Genomic DNA, 24,562 nt, shown 5'->3' with positions numbered 1-24,562 from the left:
CTTGGATAATCTGAAGTCAATTGTTTAACATTTAGATGACATAGACTTTACTGTCCCTAGCTCCTTAATTAAGATTAAATTAAAACAATATCTGTAGAGATTAAAGCATCAACAAGAAAAACTGAAGCTAGTAAGTAGCATGACATACAGTGGAAGAAGAGAAGGAGCTCTTATTCTAAGAATTGATATTAATTACATTTTTTTCCCTGGAGGAGACCTTGTTGTTATTAAATGAATTCACTGTGTGTATCTCTTAATCTTCAGGCATGCAACCCCAAATATTCAGATTATGACAAGACTGGATCTATTTGTGCTGCTGAAAATATCAACGACACCTTGACTTTGTATCGCTGGCTTGTCAGTGCTCCGAGTGGCTCGGATGGGGTGACCAGCCCGATGCGTGAGGTGGACTCCAACACTTTCTTCACCAATACCAAGTCAATTGCTTTGGACTCTATATACTTCCAGGCAGGTTCAAGGGTCCAGTGTGCTGCACGTGCCGTCAATGCCAATGGAGATATGGGTTTAGAATTACAGAGTCCAATTTACACAGTAAACAGAGATGAAGGTAGGAGACAAAACTCTTCAAGTGAATTTAAGAAAATATGTCATTTTTGTTAAATGAGGGAATATTTATCTCTAAACAGTTGGTCCAGATAGAACAATATTTTCCACATCAGTGTTTATGTTCTACTAATCAAGCCATGTGTGTAATAAGGACTGATGCTACCATGTTGTATTATTTTTAAAAGAGGCCTTTGAATTATCCCTGATATATGTCACTACACTTTAACAAGTGTTTTTCAAAACAACATCTAAGAGAAGATGCACATTTGACAGTATATTTGTCCAAACCCTGTGGGTGCATGCTGCATGGTTTCATGACTACTCTACTACAACTTTAAAAGGTTACTATTCAAATGACAACTTCTAAAATTTCCAAGCAGCATGATTAGTGGCTCAAGAACTGTGCAATCTGCCAGGAAGAAGAACTCACAGACATTCCAGTCACCTCCACAATGGATCCTGTGAGGAGCATAAGAGTAGTCCAGCCTCCAACAATTTACAGAGGTTCTTTGGGTCCTGTTGCTTCTATCTTCCTGATTAGGAGGATGAAGGTTTTCTAACTCCCCATTCCACAAAATAGTGTTCTTCTCTCAGCCTGTGTGAAATAACCAATAGTACTATAATGGTAGGGCCCCCGGTGGCGCAGTGGGTTAAAGCACTGAGCTGCTGAGCTTGTTGATCGAAAGGTCGCAGGTTCGAGTCCGGGGAGCGGCGTGAGCTTCCGCTGTCAGCCCTAGCTTCTGCCAACCTAGCAGTTTGAAAACATGCAAATGTGAGTAGATCAATAGGTACCGCTCCGGCAGGAAGGTAACGGCGCTCCATGCAGTCATGCTGGCCACATGACCTTGGAGGTGTCTACGGACAACGCTGGCTCTTCGGCTTAGAAATGGAGATGATTACCTCACCCCAGAGTCAGACATGACTGGACTTAATGTCAGGGGGCTACCTTTACCTTTACTACCTACTATAATGGTGGTTTCCAATGTGTGGACTGTGGACTGCCAGTGGTCAGCAAGAACGAAAATATGGTCCACAGCCTCACCGTTACTACACTGTTGCAATGAGAGTGACTGGTTGCACGAAACCTTCTTATAGTGCCAAGGCTTTTTAAGTATGGTTTTCTGTGAGTGAGCAGATGGTGACTAATGGATGGAATATGTTCTGTATCAGAAAGTAGAGCTGGTGTGGTCTATTCAGTACAATTTTCTGAATCAGCATTCCCAAATAACCAAACCAAATCTAAAGTTGACCAGAAATTGATTTGTAACGCTTTTGGTACTAATGTTGGAAACTAGTCCCTGGTCAAAGTGGTCCTTGGCCAAGTAGTCTTGGTCAAAAAGGGTTTGGGAACCACTGCACTATAGCTATTCTTTTCAAGTGAATTGAGGTGCCATCCAGTAGACTCCACAATCAAAATACAAGCATGTTTTGTAAATCAATCTTCTCCAACTCCATGCTCTTCAGATCTCATGGAATATCTATGACTTTCTGTCATCCCTATCCAACATAACTTACGTTGTCTATGAATGATGTGAGTTGTAATCCAGCACATTTCAATACCATGTTGGGTCAGATACTAGAAGAAATGCTAGATATTAATCAAACAAATAAGAATAAGAATATCCAGTTTGGGATGGTTACTATAAGTCATAGGATTACTTACATTATTAGGGCACTGTTGTTCTTTTTCATGTGATTGTTGCCAAGAAAAAATAGGAGACTTTTTCAACTCTATTGTTTAATCAGTTTTTTAATGTTACTCTTTACTACACAGGTTTGTGTCAACCACGTATACCAGGAACAATTGGAGCAGAGCCTTTCTCAGCCAAAATACGGTATACAGGTCCTGATGACCCTGACTATCCCAATTTGATCAAGTTAACAGTTACAATGCCACATATGGATGGTAAGTATTGTTTGTGTACATTTGATCAGACATAGAATTATTTATTGTATCAATATAGCACTAGCTTCTGACACCATGAGCTATTTAAAACAGGAAAGAAATTCTTTCAGAATCCACTTTTAATCATGTTCTTTACATTACTTCATTTAATCATATAATTGCCACAGCTGCAATTATAAGACTATAGCAGTGATTCAGTATGTGCATTGCATAATTTAAAGAATTATATGGTGTAATTGAGTATGGTATAGCATAGTTGGTATTGTATAGCATAGTTGGTATAGCATAGTTGGACTAGAACTCTGGAGACCTTATCCCTAGAGGACCAGTGGCACAACAGTGTGCAATGGGTTAAACCTTTGTGCCAACAGGTTGGAGGTTCGAATCCAGGGAGAGTGTGGATGAGCTCCTGCTGTCAAGTCCAGCTCCCCATTCAGTGACATGAGAGAAGCTCCCCACAAGGATGGTAAAACATCAAAAACATCCAGGCATCCCTTGGGCAATGTCCTTGCAGATGGCCAATTCACTCACACCAGAAGTGACTTGCAGTTTCTTAAGTCACTCCTGACATGAAAAAAAAATCATATTAGGAAATATTCTGTTTCTGAGACTGTTTGAGAATGATTTCAAACAGGTCCCATCATACGATGTTTGTCCCATCCCATCAGTATTCCATTAGAATCCGTCTGCAAAGCATCGCAGAAATGGATTATTTGCAGATGGAATTGTAATCGAGTTTTTTTGAAATACTGTGTTACTGAAGTGCTGTTTTTGTGTGTGATAGGAAAATCTGTATGCATCCAATTAGCAATGATACTTTTTAAAAGGTCTTCGAGTAATGTAAGTGATGTTTTGAATGGATTGGGAGGAGCCAGCCTTCCATGGGGTTTTGAATCAAAGTGCAGTATTTTCAAATCATAAGGATTGTAATAATTAGATGTGATGAGGAGAGTATCCATCCTGTCTCAATACAGTATGCATCCAGCCCTTAAAAAATATGAAATGCATACTGATATAAATGGATTATATCCCAATGTGATAAGGTTCTAGGAACCCAGGGGTCAGATCCCTACTTGGCCACAGAAACTACTAGGTGATCTTAAGCAAGTAATACTTTCTCAGCTTCAGAGGAGAGCAATGTTAAACCTTTCCAAGCAAAGAAATCCTCGCAATAGGCTCAAATTAGGATATCCATAATTTTGAAACAACCTGAAGACAGACAATAAATAGTGTAGTGTCTTAGGAGCTTAGGAGCAAATGTAAACATGCTTTGTAGTACTTGTTTGAATAAGGACGCTTGCTATGGTTTTATATATGAAATCTCCTGAACACTAAACCATTAATGCTGCTGTTATGTATATACTGATCTCATATTTCACATATTTCTGGTTCCAGGGATGCTTCCGGTTGTCTCAACAAGACCTTTGTCCAATTTTGAGTTGACTCTTAGTCCAGATGGCACTCGTGTAGGCAATCATAAGTGCTCCAACCTCTTGGATTATAATGAGATTGAGACAAAGTACGGATTCATCACAGATAATGTCAAAAACCCAGAAGTCATTGGTGAAACCTCACCATATCAGTATAGCAGTGCAGTGCGCACTGCTAAGACTTTGCGCTTTTATCGTAACCTCAATCTGGATGCTTGCCTGTGGGAGTTCAACAGCTATTATGACATGTCAGAATTGCTGACAGACTGCAGTGGCTCCATTGGCACCGATGGTCAGGTAGGGAAACAAGTAGCTCAAAGGGCAATGCTAACTTTTGGTTGGGTTGCATGTATTGTCTGAACAGTTACTACAGGCCATGTAGTAACTGATGGTTATAATCTCCAACTGATTGTTATCTTCTCCAACTGGCCCACTCTGTATGTCTAGTGATGGCAATTTGGTTGATCTTCTAGACCACATTCCCTTCATAGATTTCAAGAATATGGTCACCCCAGAGACATTTTTGTTTTGGATCCAATATTCCCTGATAGAAATACAATTTAAAGTCTGAATAATGTCCTAATGGGATTTACACTACTTGTGATTCTTAAGGTTTAGCAGTGACCCCAAACAAAAAGAGATAGGATAGTTTAACATCTTGCTAAGGGTTGAATTAGATGATATGCTTAGCATGTTTTTTAGAAGAGGTGCTCTGTCATGTGTTTGTCATAGCATGCCATGTGTTTGTCATAGCATGTGATTTTTCTTAAATACGTGAAATACAATGAGTCCCAAACTTGGGTCTTCTAGAAGTTTTGGACTTTTGACTCCTAGAACTCTCAAACATCATGGCCAAAAATCTGGGAGATGAAGTCCAAAAACACTTGAAGAAACAAACATCACAAATGTAGTGAATTCTGTGTTTTGTGATAGGCTTAATTTGCAAATCCAGTTGTTGAACTATAAGGAAATTGCATTGTGGAAGACAGACTGGAATGATTGCCATTGTGGTATAGTTATTTGAGTCTTGGATTATGACTCTGCTGGCCAATGTTTGAATCTCTGCTCAGCCATGGAAAACCCCTTAAGTTAGTTGGAGAAGTCACATTCTCTCAGCCTCAGAAAAAGTCAAAGTCAAATTCTCGCTGAACAAATCTTGTCAAGAAAAACGTGTGATAGGTTCACTTTAAGGGTCGCCATAAGTCAGAAATTACTTGAAGGCACACAACAGACACAAATGTGCATTGATCTTTGTTTCTCATTTTATCCTTAGTTAAAAAGAGATCCTGGTTTGGACAGATTGGATAGATTGCATGTCTAAATAAATACTAAGATCCAGGTTAGGGGCAGAGGGGAACTAGTGCCCTTCTTGCAGCCTCCTAAAACAATAGTGAAAGTTACTTCCTTCACAAAAGGTGAAGGACACCAGTTACTTTCATAAAGATGCTGAAATATCTTAATTTTTGAAGTAAGAAAATAATTACTTTTTTGGCCTTTTATTTAAATTGTTCTGTTGCAGACAAATGATTTTATTTTCCATCAAATTGCTTGGAAATCAGCCATTGTTTCCACATTTTCCAGTGGCCGCTTATTGTTTAGATTTTTATCCTAGGCAGACTACTGCAATGCGCTCTATATGGGTTTGCCTTTGAAGACTGTTTGGAAACTTCAAATGGTCCTACAGGTGGCAGCCAGGCTGCTCACTGGAGCGGCATACAGGGAGCATACAACCCCCCTGTTACATCAGCTCCACTGACTCCCTTTGTTGGGAGGTGATTAGTTGGCCCTGATTGTTTCTTGTCTGGAATTCCCCTTGTCCACAGCTGCACGGTATATGGTAAACTCCTACAGAGGTGAGAGGATCCTTCTCATCCTTTGCTGAATGTAGCATTTGTTGGATTTTCTTAGTGGATCTGTAGATAGTTTGTAGGTTGTGTTTCTTCATCAGCTTCTGTATGCAGTCAGTGGTTCCTCTCACCTCTGCAAGAGTCTACCATATACCATGCATCTGTGGACAAGTCTACATAGAGAACACCAAAAGAGAAGTCAGCCAATCTGGACACAGTATATTATCTGAGAACACAGAAAGGCTGGACCACTCTAACAACTACCATGTCAGACTACACAGAGAAGCCATTGAAATCCACAAGCATGAGGACAATTTCAACAGAAAGAAGGAAACCATAAAAATGAACAAAATTTGGCTACCTGTATTATAAAACTCCAAAACCATAACAGTAAATAAAGAAAAACACTCAAAAACATGAGCCAACTAATCACCTCCAGACCTTGGAAACTGCTAGGCTATTAAATGCTAATCAAGGTGGCCAATTGCTACATTCACACCTACCTTAAACAGACAAGATTTATTTCTCCCAGCCTGGACGTTCCACAAATATATAAACTCCTTTTGCCTAGTTTCCAACAAACCTCACAACCTCTGAGGATGTCTGCCATAGATGGATGCGAAACGTCAGGAGAGAATGCTTCTGGAACACACAACAACCCAGTAATTCTGGCCATGAATAATAATAATAATAATAATAATAATAATAATAATAATGTATTGTCGAAGGCTTTCATGGCCGGAATCACTGGGTTGTTGTAGGTTTTTTCGGGCTATATGGCCATGTTCTAGAGCAGGGGTAGGGAACCTTCGGCCCTCCAGGTGTGGTGGACTTCAACTCCCACAATTCCTTGAGGCTCGGCATTCGCCCCAAAGGCTTACACGAGCCTCAAGGAATTGTGGGAGTTGAAGTCCACCACACCTGGAGGGCCGAAGGTTCCCTACCCCTGTTCTAGAGGCATTCTAGGGCCCAAGTTCAGCAGAGGTCACAAATGATCGTGAGGTTGTTAATATCAACGTAATCCTATAATAGAGACACTGTTGTAACCTTAGATTGCCAAATAGACTCAGGGCTATTGTAGGGTGGTTTTTGTCTTTCACTGAGGTTGTGTCTTAGAAATCAGCAATGAGTTATGCTTGGTTGCCTGCCTTCCTGCTTGGAATTGTTTTCTAGTCTGACTTGGCCTGTGTTTCATTCACACATCAACACAAACTTGAATTCCTTCATAAAGCTTTAAAGTGGATTTCTAATCACAGTTAGTAAAGTTTGTTCAGGAGTCAACACGTACCAGAAAGATAAATGCATAACAGATTAAAACATCTGTCAAACTGAAAAGACAGGGAAGGGATTGAAAAGGAGATTTAATACTAGGGAGGGTGTGAAATTAACTCCATAAGATCCACTGGGAGTATTACTTGACAAAATACCTTAATGTTTTGCAGGTGCTAAATCTTGTTCAATCCTATGTGACTTTGCGAGTACCCCTCTATGTCTCCTATGTCTTCCACTCACCTGCTGCTGTTGGGGGCTGGCAACACTTTGACCTGCAGTCTGAACTGAAGCTCACCTTTGTGTATGATACTGCCATCCTATGGAGGGATGGCATAGGAAGCCCACCGGAAGCAGAACTACAAGGTGAATTGATTGTTGATTCGCTTCTGCTTCAAGAAACCATATGCCTACTTTGTCTGTGGAACTACCTATTATTACTGAATGTGATGATGGCTACTAGATTAGATGAGCAGGCAAAGATTAAATCTATGAAAAGTGACTCAAGTCTGATAGATTGCGAAATTAAACCTCTCAAAGGAGAAGCCATCTCTTGGAAGCCATTGTGACTATATGTGGCCCCATTGCACTGAGTATGCCAAATACTGAGAAGATGCCAGGTCAAAAGGTATTCTCTTGTTGCGCTTTGGGTTTTCAAGAGGCACGTAGTTAACTGTTGAAGTAAAAACACAGTTTACTCTGGAGTGAAGTAAATAAACATTTGGTTTTATCAGCAGAGTTCTTCTCATATTCTTAAATTATGATGTTTATAGTATGACTAAGGAGCTCTCAGTAGCACAGCGGGTTAAACCGCTGAGCTACTGGACTTGCTGACAGAAAGGTCGGCAGTTCAAATCCGGGGAGCAGAGTGAGCTCCTGCTATTAGCCCAAGCTTCTGCCAAACTAGCAGTTCAAAAACATGCAAATGTGAGTAAATCAATAAGTACTGCTCCAGTGGGAAGGTAACCGTGCTCCATGCACTCATGCTGGCCACATGACCTTGGAGAATCTACGGACAACAACAACAACAACAACAACAACAACAACAAACTTTATTTATACCCCACCACCATCTCCCTAAAGGGACTCAGGGCGGCTAACATGAGGCCAAGCCCAAACAATTACAGTAAAGCAAAAGTACATATAAAAAAACAGTAACATCAAATAAAAATGCTTAATAACAACATAATAATTCAATGAAAATAACAAAAACATAATAAAAACAAATAATAAAATGCGAATCGAATTAGTCAGAGCGAGCTGGGCCAAATGCGATGGGTAAAAATTATAAAACCCATGGGTGAGACAGAGAGAAGGTACTATGACCAGTGGGAGGCTCAGATGGGATAACAATAAAGTTAATCTCTACTGAGGAATGAAATGAAATGAATCACTTCAGCTTAGAAATTGAGATGAGCACCAAACCCCATAGTTAGACAAAACTAGATTTAATGTCAGGTAAAGCCTTTACCTTTACCTATAGTATGACTAGGGTGAGACATCCAGAAGTGCAGTGCTGGTGCAGTGTGTGTTCCTGGGGCTGCCTGCCTTTGTTAGAATCTTTTTCCTGTTGTATTTGGTATTTAAAACTTTCTCAGGATTATATTACTCTAAACTTCCCCCTTTTAGCTATCAGATATTTTGAATGCAAAATATTGTTGTAAGAAAAGTCTGCTTGCTTATGAGTATAGTGGTAGTGGCCATCTGGCCCACAGATTAGCCCCACAGTTTTGCAATGGAAGACTGTTGGAATTAAAGGACTACCTCTGCTGTGAAAGAGAGGTAGTTCAAATGAGGTATAGCAGCAACACCTATCTACCGAAGTACATTTTTACATTGTTTGCACACACTTAAAAATAATTGTTGTAACAGTAGTGGTTATGATTTGCATCTAGGCCACATCTACCCAACCAGCATGCAGATCAATGAAGAAGGAAGATTGGTGGTCTATTTCAGAACCGAAATCCGATTCAGAGGACAATTTGTAATGTCCCATCCAGGTGAGAACAATCTTTCATTTTGCATTTAGCTATACAATCAACTTTGGAAGCAATGTTTGGTTTTGATATTTTAAAAATAATTATCAAAGGGAGTTTCTGAGTAGGTTAAAAATGACATACTCTCAGAAGTAATTATGAATTGGTGGATTGGATCTAGGCTTCCCCTTCTATTAATGGAAGAATTCATTCTGTATTCTGGAAAAGCTCTTGATCCAGTGGAGGAATGACATCAGTGGAAGGACAGGAGACAACTTTTACCAATTTCCCCTCTCTGTTCATTGTGCAGTACTACCTCTTGTAATGCTCCCCAAGAGCCCCCCAAACAACTTTCTGAAGCACAAGCTTACATGGGAGGAAAGAGGAACCGGCAAACACATCTTCCTTTTCAGCTGTGGGAAGGAGGTCAACCCTAGTGTTTCACAGGGTGCTGGAAGAATCAAATCATCCCATCATACAAATGTGTCCTTTATTTTTGCAGGAACATCTCTGTCATCCATGGTGATGTCTGCTGATCATCCTGGCCTGACATTCACACTTAGCCTTTCACAGAGTGAGCGGACCTTTCACCAACCCATGCAACAATGGAAATTTGTCTCAGATTTTGCTGTGAGTGCCAATTTGCAATATTTTACAGAATGTTTCAGTTTCACTGGCATATAACACTTGTGTTGCCTATTCTTAGACTTCTGTGTTCGGTTGAGCAGAGGGATAGCAGGATGCCCAAAATCAACATATATTGTCTATTTTCTTTCTGCCAGAACTACTCCTGAACTTAATGGGCAATCAAGGATTTCAACAGAAAGCCGACTCATACTCATTAAAATTTACAGTATGAAGAAAATTAGGACCATGTCACCTTTTGAAACTACCACACATGATGATTTCGGCATGACAGTCAACCAATGATTTGTAGAGGCACTGGGCAGAAAAAATGACATGTAAAGATACAGAATGAGGGGTGCCTGGCTCAACAGTAGTACATGTGAAAAGGATCTTGGAGTCTTCATGGACAACAAGTTAAACATGAGCCAACTATGACATGTGGCAGCTAAAAGGGCCAATGGGATTTTGGCATGCATCAATAGGGCCAATGGGATTTTGGCATGCATCAATCAATCTATTGCCGTGCCTCAGTAGGTCCAAGGAAATCATGCTACCCCTCTCTTCTGCCTTGGTCAGACCACACCTGGAATACTGTGTCCAATTTTGGGCACTCCAATTGAAGGGAGATGTTGACAAGCTGGAATGTGTCCAGAGGAGGGTGACAAAAATGATCAAGAGTCTGGAGAACAAGCCCTGTGAGGAGCAGTTTAAAGAGCTGGGCATGTTTAGCCTGCAGAAGAGAAGGCGGAGAGGAGATATGATGATGGCCATGTATAACTATGTACAGGGAAAATCATAGGGAGGATGTAGCAAGCTTATTTTCTGCTGTCCTGGAGACTAGGAGGCGGAGCAATGGCTTCAAACTACACGAAAGGAGATTCCACCTGAACATGAGGAAGAACTTCCTGACTGTGAGAGCTATTCAGCAGTGGAACTCTCTGCCCCAGAGTGTGGTGGAAACTCCTTCTTTGGAGGCTTTTAAGCAGAGGCTGGATGGCCATCTGTCAGGGGTGCTTTGAATGTGATTTTCCTGCTTGGTTGGAGGTTGGACTGGATGGCCCACAAGGTCTCTTCCAATTCTAGGATTCTATGATTCCAGTTCCTATTGTCATTTTCAAAATTTAGAAGAGAAAGACAGCAAACAGCAATTTATTGTTAGGAGGAAATTAATATATTTTCATTGATTGTGGGAAATTTGGAATATATTTATCTCTCTATCATTCATCATTAGGCAAGTTAAATAGCAGCTGCCTCAAAACTCCCTTACTGAGCATCCATGAGCAGCAAAAGTGAAAGAAAAGAAGAGTATATGCAGTAAGCCTGCCTCACCAGGTCCTTCCCCACAACATGTTAAAGAAGTATAGATCTATAAGCTTTGCCATGGAAATGGAAATGGTATGAAAAGTAGACACTGATGAAAAGAAGAAAACCATCCTTGAGTGAACTTTGGAAGGAGCTTTCAAAAGTTCATGTTCTTTATTTATAACAGGATCCCCTGGCTTGGTTGTTTCATTTCAAATGTGCGTAGCATTAGTTTTGACTAAAATGTTAGCTGAACCATGTTGTATTGTTCTTTGTTTATGAGATACAGAGACCTATGTTATCTCAGCTATGGTACAAAATTTTCTGTTAAAATACTATTGTCCAGGAACACATATATGAGGCATACCTGTCCAGACAAGGTAGTTGGAAAGCAGTGCTGTGCCACACATTATATTGATCCCTGTTATCTTCCTTTTGTTCTCATGTTATTTGTTTAAAGTGAAGCACTTCTAAGCCCCAAACTGTACACATCCTGATTTCATGCTTCTCTCCCCGACAGGTACGTGACTATTCTGGTACTTACACCGTGAAACTTATCCCCTGCATTGCCGCACCCAGCCAAGAATATACCTTGCCTGTCATCTGTAGCCCACGGGAGCCAATCACCTTTGATCTAGATATCAGGTTCCAGCAGGTAAAACTTCTCCGTACGTTCATGCACTCAACAAAGTATTTTGACTGCATTTATCTGGCACATTACATACACTCCCTCAGTAATTAAAGCGCTCTTAACAACCTACTTATGCAGATCATCTGCCCAAGCTTTACATGTTGCCTGTTCTCACTCACTTAAAAGATCTGGTGATTAAATATTTTAAAATACCACATCTAGGAAAATGCATTTTTACAGCTAGTTGGTCTTGACATTTCAGTTGTCTATAAAGTTGCTTCAAGACAGAAAGGATAACACTGAACTTTAGATGGCAGCCCTGTGGCTCTTGTTTCCTCTCTCCTGGTCACATTTATAGACATGATGCTCATTATGTTGTATTTTCCTGCATTTTTGCTCTGGGATATCAGAGCAAGGGTAGGAGAGATTTTGGTAAGTGGTCCTGGATTGCAGGATACAAAAAAGGAGTAGAAAACGTTACACAAGTCAGCAATTTGTGTCAGGCTCATTTCCACTATATGAGGAGTGGAACTCTTCTGGGTTCATTCACTGGCTTCTAGCTTATTTCATCTTAGTCTCATTTCAACTTTTTAGGTGAGAGAAATGGCCCTTCAGAGAAGAGGTAATGCAGGAATGGGCATAAAAATAAAGTGGCATGACTTTGGTTGTCAGTCCCACCATTAGTTGTAAGGCCGAACAGGAGGGTATAGGGTTACAGCCTGTGCTGGATGAGGTTACACTCCCTCAGAAGACACAGGTTTGCAGCTTGGGAGTTTTCCTGAATGTATCGCTGAGCCTGGAACCCCAGGTTTTGGCAGTAGCCAGGGGAGCTTTTGCACAATTAAAGCTTGTGCACCAGTTATGCCCATACCTTGGGAAGTCAGACTTGGCCACAGTAGTCCATGCTCTGGTTACATCCCAAATAGACTACTGCAATGCACTCTATGTGGGGTTGCCTTTGAAGACTGTTCGGAAGCTTCAATTGGTCCAATGGGCAAGCAGCCAGGTTGCACACTGGTGCAGTGTATAGGGAGCACACAACCGCCCTATTACATCAGCTGCGCTGGCTGCCAGTCTGTTACTGAGCACAATTCAAAAGTGCTGGCTTTAGCTTATAAAGCCCTAAACAGTCTGGTCCAGCTTACCTGTCCTAATGTATCTCCCTCTATGAACCATCTTGGAGGTTAAGATCATCCAGGGAGGCCCTGCTCTCGGTCCGACCCCCCCGCGCAGGTGCAACTGGTGGGGATGAGAGATAGGGCCTTCTCAGTGGTGGCTCCTCGACTATGGAACTCCCTCCCTCCTAGCCTTTAGAAAAAAAGGAAAAACTTGGCTATGGAACCAAGCCTTAGGACAATACGCAATATAAGGAATGATCATGAATTATGTGCAATTGATATTTGATATTTGGAATGGCCTTGACTATGATTGATATATTGATATGTTTTTAACTCCACATTTTAATCTCCAAATGTTGTTATGTTTTTATGATCTAATTGGTAGTTATATGTTATTGTTTTTTTATGTTAGGTTTCATGTGAGGCATTAAATTTTTCCTTAAATATTTTGGAAACCACTTTGAGCCCCCCGTCCCCATCCCCTGCCCCCCAGGGTGAGACAAATGTGAAGTAAATAAATAAATAAATAAGTATAAGAAATTGGTTACATTAATGGATTGTTGGTGTTCATTCTGCTATACATCCCATGTGTCATTTTAGCTAGCCAAAATGAGCATGGGAATTGGCACAGTCCCTTTATGGCTTGTGGCTTTTATGCACAGAACTATGGATCTAGAAGTCTCATAAATGGACCTTGATAAAGCAGTTATGCTGACCCTAATGTAGGAGAAGAAAAAAGACACAGTTCTGCCTTAAGTACAACATTCTCCCCTCCCATTAAGCCCCTAAGTCCATCAAAGAAATTAGGTAAGCAAATGATGGAAACCACAGCAGTAAATAGTGGCTACTGCTGAAGATATATGCATGTAAGTTATTATCAATATCAGGCATGTGTGTGCATCCTGGGCTATCACACTGAGCTATTGTGGTGTCCTCCATAAAAGCATTCTTGAATACTAAACTAGATAGGTTGTCAATCATTCCAGAAACTCCCTTATGAAAAGCCGGTGTTAGTCAGAATATCCGATAATGGACTAGATCAATAGTTATAAACCAGGCATGGGCAAACTTTGGCCCTTCGGGTGTTTTGGACTTCAACTCTCACAATTCCTAACAGACAGTATTAATTATGGGAGCTGTAGTCCAAAACACCTGGAGGGCTGAAGTTTGCCTATGCCTGCTCTAAACCATTTATAAGGCACAGGTCCCTTTGAGAATCTAATGAACATTGTGGACTCTTTTACTACAAAATGAACATTTTGAATGAACAGAAGAAAAACTGAAGACTCCCAGGGGTCCTTAGGCCACAAACAGGAACTCCCAGCCTAATGGATCAGACTTTTGATTCTGTATAACACAGTATTATAGAGGAGAGCAGTAGAAAGTCATTATCTGCAATCCCTCTCTGTGCACAGAACTTTCTGGTTCTGTTTTACTGAAACTCATTGGATTATACTTCCAAAAGCTTTGCTGTTATTTGTAAATATAGTTCTGTTGATTCTTCATGTAGGGATCAGGGATTCCCTGTATGGTCTGTTGATTCAGACAGTTACAGAAACACACACCTTTTGAAGCCTGGATGCGTGCAGACACATTTAATGCTGCACTGTTTGCTTTGGCATCAAGTGTAAGACTCATGAGTACTAATTTAACCTGGGTGAAATTTAGAACGCTCCAGGCAGATTCTCCCCACTTGGCCCGCTAAACCCTGTAGTGATTCCTGCCACAACTTTTTCTTTTATCCAGGTCAGTGACCCAGTAGCAGCTGAATTCAATCTCAATACCCAAATGTTCCTCTTGTCCAAAAAGGACCTCTGGCTGTCTGATGGCTCCATGGGATTTGGAGAAGGAACTGATGTTGCATTCACAGAAGGTAAAGTTAGCTTTATTCTTTTGATACTACAGAAGACAGTGGCATGGCCCTACCTCTAACGACAGCATTTATCTGACTAAAAACTGGTAATGGGATGAATTCCACACCTACAATTAATATAATTGTGCTCTATGTGGGGTTGCCTTCGAAGACTGTTCGGAAACTGCAAATGGTCCAATGAGCGGCAGCCAGGGTATTAACAGGAGCGGCGCTCAGGGACACAACTCTTTTGTTGTGCCAGCTCCAGTGGCTGCCTGTTTGCTTGTGGGCACAGTTCAAAGTGCTGGCTTTAGCTTATAAAGCCCTATGCAGTTTTGGTCCAACTTACCAATCCAAACGTATCTCTCCTTATGAAACATCTAGGACAGTGGTTCTCAACCTGGGGTCCCCAGATGTTTTTGGCCTTCAACTCCCAGAAATCCTAACAGATGGTAAACTGGCTGGGATTTCTGGGAGTTGTAGGCCAAAAACATCTGAGGACCCCAGGTTGAGAATCACTGATTTAGGACATTAAGATCTTCTGGGGAGGCCCTGCTCTCACTCCCACCTTCCTCACAGATGCGTCTGGCGGGGATGAGAGACAGTGCCTTCTCAGCAGTGGCCCCTCAACTGTGGAATGCCCTGCCTAGAGATATAAAATTGGCTCCTTCCCTCCTGACTTTTCAAAAAAAAGTGAAAACCTGGCTTTTTGAGCATGCCTTCCCAAATACAGCATAGCTAAATGGAATTTGGAACTACTGATAACGCAATGGAATAATGATTTGACATGGAGGCGCTCACAATAATGTCTTAAGGCTTTGTATGGTTTTTATATTTTTATATCATATGTTATTGTTTTAACTGAATTTTATGATGGTTTTTATTTGTTATAAGTGTTATGGCATCGAATTGATGCCATTTTATGAACTGCTCTGAGTCACCTCTGGGCTGAGAGGGGCGGTATATAAACATAGTAAGTAAGTAAATAAATAAATAAATATTCAATATTACCTAAAAGAAGTAAAAAAGCAGCACTCCTACTCCTGAATTCTCAGCAGAATTTGTCTGATTGCAACACATTTCTCAAGTATCATGTTCTTTAGTTCTGTCCAGAGGAATTCCATCTAGCAGCACTTTGCTCTTTTGATGGAGCACCTCTTCCAGAAAATTGTGTAACATTCCAAAATGATGTTTCGGAAACTCACCTGGCTATTGTGCCCACAATTAAACTGTGATTCTGCTGCAGGCTTCAGAAGCATTTTGTGTTACATTCATTCAGTCCGCAGTGTGAGGAGCCTCCCAGTGGTGCAGTGGGTTAAACCCTTGTGTCAGTAGACTGGTTTACCAACAGGTTGGCAATTCGAATCCGGCGAGCGGAGTAAGCTCCCATCTGTCGAGCTCTAGCTTCTCATGTAGTGACATGAGAGAAGCCTCCCACAGGATGGTAAAATATCAATAATCTGGGCATCCCCTGGGCAATGTCCTTGCAGACGGCCAATTCTCTCACACCCGAAGTGACTTACAGCATCTCAAGTCACTTCTGATATGGAAAAAAAGTCCACAGGGTCATCTTGCATGCAGCTAGTGTTGCAAAAAGACTTGTATCCTGTAGAAGCATAAATTTGGGGAAAAGGAAAATAGATTCAGGAGTACAGTAGAATAAACAGCAGGCAAAAGAGAGTCTTTTTTCATGTCAGGAGCGACTTGAGAAACTCCAAGTTGCTTCTGTTGTGAGAGAATTGGCCGTCTGCAAGGACGTTGCCAAGGGGATGCCTGGGTGTTTTGATAATTTACCATCCTTATGGGAGGCTTCTCTCATGTTTCCGCATGGGGAGCCGGAGCTGATAGAAGGAGCTCATCCGCACTCTACCTGGATTCGAACCTCCAACCTGCTGGTCTATAATACAGTAGGAGACAAGTGTTGCTCCAGATGTTTTTGGGTTGGAACACTAATTGCATATTGTTGTTATGGTTAAGTGCCATCAAGTTGACTTCAATATATGGCAGCCCTATGAATAAGAGAGCTTCACGTCACCCTGTCATCAACACTCCTGGTGATGTTTTGTAGAGTTGGGGCTGTTTAATCTGATTGATAATACCTATCTACAATGCAGTTCTCCTCCCTTCCTACTGCCTTCCACCTTATCAAGCATTATTTTTTTCTAGTGAGTCATGTTTTATCGTGTTATCTCCCAAGTATAAGAGTCTCAGTTTAGTTATTTTGGTTTATAGGAAGAGTTTAGGCTTGGTTTGCTCCAAAACTCATTTATTGGTCTTTCACATGTTTGATATTTATTTATGTCGCTTCAATGTGCCTTCAGGTTGACACTGACCTATGGGTTTCCTTGGCCAGGTTTATTTAAAGGAAGCTGGCCACTGCATTCTTCTTAGGTTGAGAGAAATTGATTGTACCAAACTAGCCCAAGCAATCCTGAAACTCGCATGCTGCAAGGTAACAAGCAGTTTTGAGAAGAAACTACTTTAAAAAATTACTTTGAAAAAGTTGTAGCTAGGTTTCAAGGATTGGAGGAGCACCTGTTTCATACCTTAATTTTGTCCTTTGGTACTGATTGTTGAGTTGAAACATGCATTGGATGAAGTGCTTCTGAATGAAACTTCTTTTAGGAAGTTTTAGTTCATAGTATTCATAACAAATCTCCTGCACAAAGAAAATGAAGCAATCTGTTTTAGCAGCACTTCATGCTTCCAATATAAACCCATCAACTTGTGGATATGAGTTGCCACCTAGTGAGGAAGAAGGGCATTGCATGCAACCATTCTTAATCATGGGTTTGTGTCTTTTGCTACCAATTAACTAGGATCACTGTTAGTAAAGAACTAGTGGCAGCTAGTGTTTTCTGCAAGGCCCCCGATGGCACAGTGAGCTGCTAAACTTACTAACCGAAAGGTCGCAGGTTCAAATCCAGGAAGCAGAGTGAGCTCCCGCTGTTAGGCCCAGCTTCTGCCAACCAAGCAGTTTGAAAACTTGCAAATGTGAGTAGATCAATGGGTACTGCTCTGACGGTGCCCCATGCAGTCATGCCAGCCACATGACCTTGAATGTGTCTATGGACAACACCGGCTCTTCAGCTTAGAAATGGAGATGATCACCAACTCCCAGAGTCCGACATGACTGGACATGGGAAAACCTTTACTAGTATATGTCATAGGAAAAACTTTACCTTTACAAGTGTTTTCTACAATTGGTGGGACTAGAGGTGAGCCAAACTGTCACCAGAGCAGCCTTTTCAATCCCCATTGGTCACAGAATGGAAGGGTTTGTTGGCTCCTGTATTTTATCAAGCTCAGTTAAAAGTACAGTTTTGGTTTTTAATATTGTAGAGTCAAACAGCTTCCTTTGTGTCAGGCATCCATACACTGACATATCCATCTGTAATTTTGGGGTGTGCCATAAGTGATGGTGAGTGAGAGAGTCTTGTCTGTTGCATCTCCTTGCACTCAGATTGCCTTATTCCAAGAGACTTACATGGTGTGCCCATTTAGATATCTGGCAAAATCATTCTCATTTAGAGTTTTAAGGACACTTAAGCAGTTTCATTTGTTTTACTGTTTTATCTGTATAGATTTATTGCAGGACATTTTAATGTTCTGTGAATATTTTTTCTTTTTTAGTGATATGTGTGCATGTGTTATTATGTATTACATTTTTGTATTGTTGAAGACAGAATCATTGGGTTGCTGTGAGTTTTCTGCACTGTATGGTCAAGTTCAAAAGCATTCTCTCCTGATGTTTCGCCCACATGTATGGCAGGCATCCTCAGAGGTTGTGAGGTCTGTTGGACACTAGGACAATGGGTTTATGTATCTGTGGAATGGCCAGGGTGGGAGAAAGAACTCTTGTCTGTTTGAGGCAGGTGTGAATGTTGCAATTGGCTACCTTGATTAGCATTGAATTGCCTTACAGCTTCAAAGACTGGCTGATTCCTGCCTGGTGGCATCCTTTGCTGTGGGCGAAATGTCATGAGAGAATGCTTCTGGAACATGGCCATACAGCCTGCAAAACTCACATCAACCCTATTACATTTTTGTTAGCCTTACTGAGAACATGATTTAATTGGAAGGGCCTTTCTGCCATTTATACATGGTATAAATACTTTTTTACAAAATCAAATCTTAATTTCTAGGCTCTGAGATCTATGGTCGGGTGATGGTGGATCCTGTTCAGAATTTAGGGGAATCTTTTATTTGCAACATTGAAAAGGTGTTTCTGTGCACTGGGGCTGATGGATATGTTCCCAAGTACAGTCCAGACAACAGAGAATATGGTTGCCTGGCTGATTCACCTTCCTTATTATACAGATTCAAGATTTTGGTATGTATACTAGTACGGTGCAGTCGAATTCTAATACAGAAAACCACATTTGAGACCTTCAATTTCATAATATACCAATGTTCGTTGTTTTCTAGGATAAAGCTCAACCTGATACCCAGGCGAAAGTATTTGGAAATATGCCCTTTAATGCTAAACTAGCAGCTGATCATGTAGATGGTTTTCCCTTGATAAAGCAATCTGGTTCCGATGGATTCAGCTTATTATCGACTCCACTATTCCAGGTAAAATTTGAGAGTAATATTATTCCTTTTTTCCTACCTGGCTGGCAAAGCAGTTTGAAAATTTTCCCTGTTGTCATCCGAGGTTTATAACATAATGCTGAGATAAAACTTGTTTTATTGTTAAGAAGTTATAGGCAAAACACCAGAAAGTCATATTCTTAGAGAATTCTTTACTATTCAGTATTATTTATGTAATACTAACCATTGCTTCTGTGTGTGTCTGTTTGCTTTCTACAGGGAAGAATAGTGAGAATAATTCAATCTAATTCAGTTTCCAATTTCTAGTGATTTTATTGAGACTAAAGTATAACATATTATTATTATTGGGAGTAATGTATATAATATTAAATATATTATACTTCAACTATCTTTGAATTTTTTTTATAAATTAATGTTTTTATGTGATTATTAATTATTTTTAACTTTTGTACTATCTATTTTTTTGTGTTTTAATTGAAATCATTAGCCATCTTGTCCCCTATATTTAGGAAAAGGTAGGGTTTTAAATGGAACCCCTGGTAGTGCAGCAGGTTAAACTGCTGAGCTGCGGAATTTGCTGAACCAAAGGTCAGCGGTTCAAATCTGGGGAGCAAGGTGAGCTCCCGCTGTTAGCCCCAGCTTCTGCCAACCTAGCAGTTCTAAAACATGCAAATGTGAATAGATTAATAGATACCACTCTGGCAGGAAGGTAACAGTGCTCTATGCAGCCATGCCGGCCACATGACCTTGGAGGTGTCTACGGACAACACCAGCTCTTCGGCTTAGAAATGAAGATGAGCATCACCTCCCAGAGTCAGACTCAACTAGACTTAATGTCAAGGGGAAACCTTTAACTTTAGGGTTTTAAATAAACAAACAAGTAAATAGAGTTAGTATTTTGGTCGAGGTGGGCAATGGATTGTGATTGTTGCTTTCATACAAAACCAGGATAGGTACTACAGAATGTCTTTCCTTTTAACCAGCACTTAAATGTTTATCAGTCAGTAGTTTTTGCTCTTGTTGGTCTTGAACAGCGCATTAGCAGCCAAACCCTTTTCCAAGTAGAGATGTCCATTATCATGTTTCTTTGTCCAAGCAAATATTTTGGGAAGCAGTTGTATTTGTCATTGAGATTACATTTGCTTAATGTTTTTCATGTCTGTTCTTATCCTAACAGGTAGCAGCTGGTCGAGAGTGGTACATTCATGCTATCTATATGGTCCGATCCCGCGACAATGCTCACAGAGGCCTTGGAAAGCGAAGTGCTGAGCTCCACAGTGTTTTATCCTCAGCAAATAGGATCTCTGGCACTCCGCATGTTGGACGTGCTCGGAGAGCCATCTCAGACGCTCCTGCTCTTGCCCAAGATATTGGTGTAGACAAGAACAGAGGCACCAACATCCAACATATTGCTCTTGATCGATCTAACAAAATTGTTATCAGGCAGAATGATAAGTCCCAAGAAGGTAAGACTTATGAAAAGCCAATATTAGAGATCACAGGAAGTGATGCAGAAGACAAGATTGTTCCCATTATTGGAGGGGCAGCCGGCCTGCTGCTTCTTTGTTGCACTGTTCTGATTATTGTCTTGCTTCTGAAGCGAAGGGGACAGTCTACTGACGGGAAAGCAGATTCATGCATCAACTATTCTAACAGCAATGAAACTGTGACCACACAGCACAGCAATGGTGACAGCTCTGAGGTCTGATTTTACTGCAAAAGTAAGGGTTGTCCTTTGAAGACACTCTGGTTCATCACAGAAGCCAGTATTGAGGGGACTGAATTTGCACAGACTTGGAACTGGCTGCTGCAATTTTGGTGCTAGGTGGTGTGTGATTCCAGCATATGAAAAGTATAGCAAATATGATGAAGTATATAGAAGTGTGAGTGGCTTATTTATAACTCTCCTTGCTCTCCCAGAAGCACACAACCACCTCCTGGAATAAAATGTTCATTAAATCTTGTGGTGCCCCCCCCCCCCCCCCGAAATGGTGCTCAAAATATCAGCTATAAATGTGCCTTATCTACTATCATGAAAGCCTGGTGCTCTTCAAAGGAATATTGATTTCCTTTCCTTTTAACTTGTATAGTGCCTAGAGTTATGCCCGTCTTGACTATGAAATGGTCGGGGGGTGCCAGAAATGGAGAGGGGTCAGATTATAACCCGATAGAGTAGAAATATCTGTAATTAGATCTCAGAGTAGAAGTGTACTATCTTGCGTGGATGAGAGAAATACTGCACTGGAAAAATGCTAAGCTTATTTAAAGAGTACTTCTTGAGTGTTTTAACTATAGGTATTAGGAATGTACCTTAATAGACTACTACTCTAAAGCTGGTGTATATTGTGCCTTTTATTGATAAACCTAATAATTATTACACAGCCCTTGTTTTTCTGTGTCCAGTTAGTAAAATTTTCTGTTCTGGTTAGTTTTACTTCAGACACCTCTCTGCTAAGGGAGATTGGCAAATACTGTAAGATATTGTGAATAACTTAAGACATTAATTTCTTGTTTTCTGATACATTGAGCATTTTAGGTCATGCATTTAAGCAGCTCTAGCAAATTATAAGCCGAATGCATTTGGAATTGTTACTAGCAAATACTTGACAAAACATTGCATTTATAAAGAGCCCTTATTAGTGTGACAAAAATAAACACACGCATTTTTCTACATCACACTGTTGTTTGAAAGGGCAAGCCTTTCTCTCTGTACCAGGTAAGCCCATTGTTTTGATACCATTTATCAATCTTTCTCACTGTTTTGTTTGCATCTCTATTTCAAACAATTTGAAAATGTACATTAAGATTTATTCATATTATTGTCAAAGGCTTTCATGGCCAGAATCACTGGGTTGTTGTGAGTTTTCTGGCCTGTATGACCATGTTCTAGAAGCATCCTCTCCTGACATTTCACCTGCATCTATGGCAGGCACCCTCAGAGGTTGTCTACCATAGATGCAGGCGAAACTTCAGGAGAGAATGCTTCTAGAACATGGTCATACAGGCCGGAAAACTCACAACAACCCTGTTTCTTCATATTGATTTAGAGGAAGGTTTTGTGAACCATTGGATCTGTGGATAGTTTAGTGTTTTTGATTCAAATGTGCTCTACTTCTAGAAAGTTCCTATGGAGCTGCAGCCATTACAGCAGCCTCTTATATACCATTTCTCAGATGTCACGTAGATTTCAGTGGAGATTATTCCTTAATATTTTTTGCCGACTAAGATTAGTTTCACCAACTCATTTATTACATAAAGCTCTTTGATCGGTTAGATAAGTAGGTCCAACATTCCTTGGACAACACAATAGAAATTGTAGGCACCCCTCTTCACTCGTAGAGAAGGAATGCCAGGAGCCATAAAAATGCCCTTATATGCATTTATAAGTTATGTGGGCATTTTGACCTTGTTTTGGGTTTCAGAAAAGCCTCTTCTGAGGCTAAATTGGTCAATATGGCTTGTCAGATGCAGTGGAAACGTGCTCCACGTCCGTTCTGAATATCATAGTGCATTTGGGGAGACACAAAATTGAAAAATTTTGTCAATTGTTTTTAACCCCTATGTGCTCTGGGAAACTCCAAACACAGCGGAAATACCCTCCACACTCCATAAGAATCTATTTGGGACATTCTGAGAGCCATATACTGCATTTTGCCCAACCATGCTTTAAAATAGCAACTGAGAGTCTTCACATGTCCAAGTTTCTGTTGTGGCTCAAGTCTACCTCCAACAATTGTGTTGCACGAGACTGGTTTACATGACTTCCTCTAAAAAAGGTGCATATGTACTTTCAATTATGCTAGTGCTACTCCTACATACAGTGGACACAATTTTCTTACAGCATAAGGCAAAATCAGTTAGTTCAAAAAAGCTCTACCGGCCCATACTACTGTACATTGCAGTTGCTGGAAGGAGTCTTGCTTCCTTCTTCAGCAGCCCAATACAAGCATTCCTTCATTACCTCTCCCTAATGTGTGGTCTTGCCCTTATTGAACAGCTGCTGCCTGCAATTTATGGGACTGAAGGTAAACTAAGTTATACAAGTTACACTGTTGTATATTTATGCAATTTACATATCCTGCATGTTTCAAGGTTCGGATAAAGCAGGTTCAACCTATCACTAAGGAAAGCACTGAAATGCTCTATCACTGAACTGTACTATGTTGAACATGTTATGTAACTGTAACCTGTTCCTTTTTATTGTTAAATTGCCAAAATGTTTTTAGACCGTTATTTTATAAAAATGTTTTCTTTCATACTTGTGTCTGTACTGTATTGTTATACTCAAATATAATGCATTAGGCCACCTCAAGCTGACTTGATTCCCGAGGCATATTTCTTTCTTCTGCTATATCACAATTTGAAGCTTATTCCAGATGAAGAGGTGCTTCTAGAAACATTAGGAATTTTTTTCTTTCACTTTATACATTTTCTCAAAATCCACAGTGGCAAGTATATTAAAGGTCATAATGAAAGTTCAATAGTGGATTGTTTTCCTCAAACAACTTTATGAAATGAAAAAGGCATTCTATGCTGGAGTAGAACAGAAAAGATTATCTGTAGCTTTGTTGTATGTAGTGTTATGGGAGCCACTGTGGTATAGTGAGTTGAGTGTTGGACTAGGACACTAGAATTGAAATTCCCACTCAGCCATGGAAACTACCATGTGACCTTGGGCAAGTCACACTTTCTCAGCCCCAGAAAAAGCAAGACCCAGACTGTGAACCAAACTTGCAAGAAAACCCTGTGTTACTTGCCCCATAAGTCAGCAATGACGTGTGTGTTAAAATACATTTTAAAAGTTATTAGAGAGCATAAAAAAGACCCAGTAGCCACATGTGGATATGTAAATTATGGTTTGGTACATTAACAAACACTGGTCTCAAGCATTCTCTCCTATTCTTATGCAATGAAGTCAAAGCCACAGTCTAAGGTTCAAACGATGCCACACTTTCTAAATTTGTTCCTTTTCCTGCCTTTCTTTACCTTTCTTCCCTCTTTTTCCTACCTTTTCTCCCCCCCCCATCCCCCCTTTCCCTCTTTTCCTTCTCTCTTCACTCCTTGACTTTTTCCTACTTTTTCTTCTTCTTTGCCTCCTCCCTCCCTCTTTCCTTTTTTCTTTCTCCCTTCCTTCTCTCTGTCTCCATGAATAGCTGTGGTGGTAGGGCACAAATAGCGCTGGTGGGGTGGTGTGGGTAAACAATCTTGGCAGGCCATAGTTTGAGGACCCCAGTGTTACACCATGGCCAAAAACATACAACCATTTGTATAAAGGAATTTAGAGGTGCATAAACCATGAACAGGATACCAAGCATCATTTAACATATGAAAACGAAGGGAGCAAATCTGTAGTCTTGTCTCATCTGACGCCTGAGTAAATGACTCAAAGACAGATCTTGTGTGGCTGCTACAGTGGACACAGCTTAAACAAATTTTGGCGTCCACATCTCAGCATTGCCAAGGCATGACAAATTAATACAGGA

The 24,562-nt window shown here is 40.6% G+C and overlaps 1 protein-coding gene across 1 annotated transcript in view; it reads left to right on the top strand.

Annotated features, from left to right (window-relative positions):
• FREM3 (FRAS1 related extracellular matrix 3) overlaps positions 1–23,337 on the top strand; it is a 106,457-nt gene extending 83,120 nt beyond the window's left edge. Inside the window, exons 14-24 of the mRNA XM_060778895.2 lie at positions 265–568; positions 2,342–2,473; positions 3,869–4,200; positions 7,193–7,385; positions 8,915–9,019; positions 9,498–9,625; positions 11,445–11,579; positions 14,420–14,546; positions 18,671–18,858; positions 18,954–19,100; positions 20,257–23,337. Of these exons, the coding sequence (XP_060634878.2) occupies positions 265–568; positions 2,342–2,473; positions 3,869–4,200; positions 7,193–7,385; positions 8,915–9,019; positions 9,498–9,625; positions 11,445–11,579; positions 14,420–14,546; positions 18,671–18,858; positions 18,954–19,100; positions 20,257–20,787 (2,322 nt within the window). The 3' untranslated portion in view covers positions 20,788–23,337. The remainder of the gene's footprint in view (positions 1–264; positions 569–2,341; positions 2,474–3,868; positions 4,201–7,192; positions 7,386–8,914; positions 9,020–9,497; positions 9,626–11,444; positions 11,580–14,419; positions 14,547–18,670; positions 18,859–18,953; positions 19,101–20,256) is intronic.
• Positions 23,338–24,562: the final 1,225 nt, after the last annotated feature.

The sequence above is a fragment of the Anolis sagrei genome, chromosome 5, assembly GCF_037176765.1.
Source record: "Anolis sagrei isolate rAnoSag1 chromosome 5, rAnoSag1.mat, whole genome shotgun sequence".
NCBI lineage: Eukaryota > Metazoa > Chordata > Lepidosauria > Squamata > Dactyloidae > Anolis > Anolis sagrei.
This window is presented reverse-complemented; position numbering and strand designations above follow the sequence as displayed.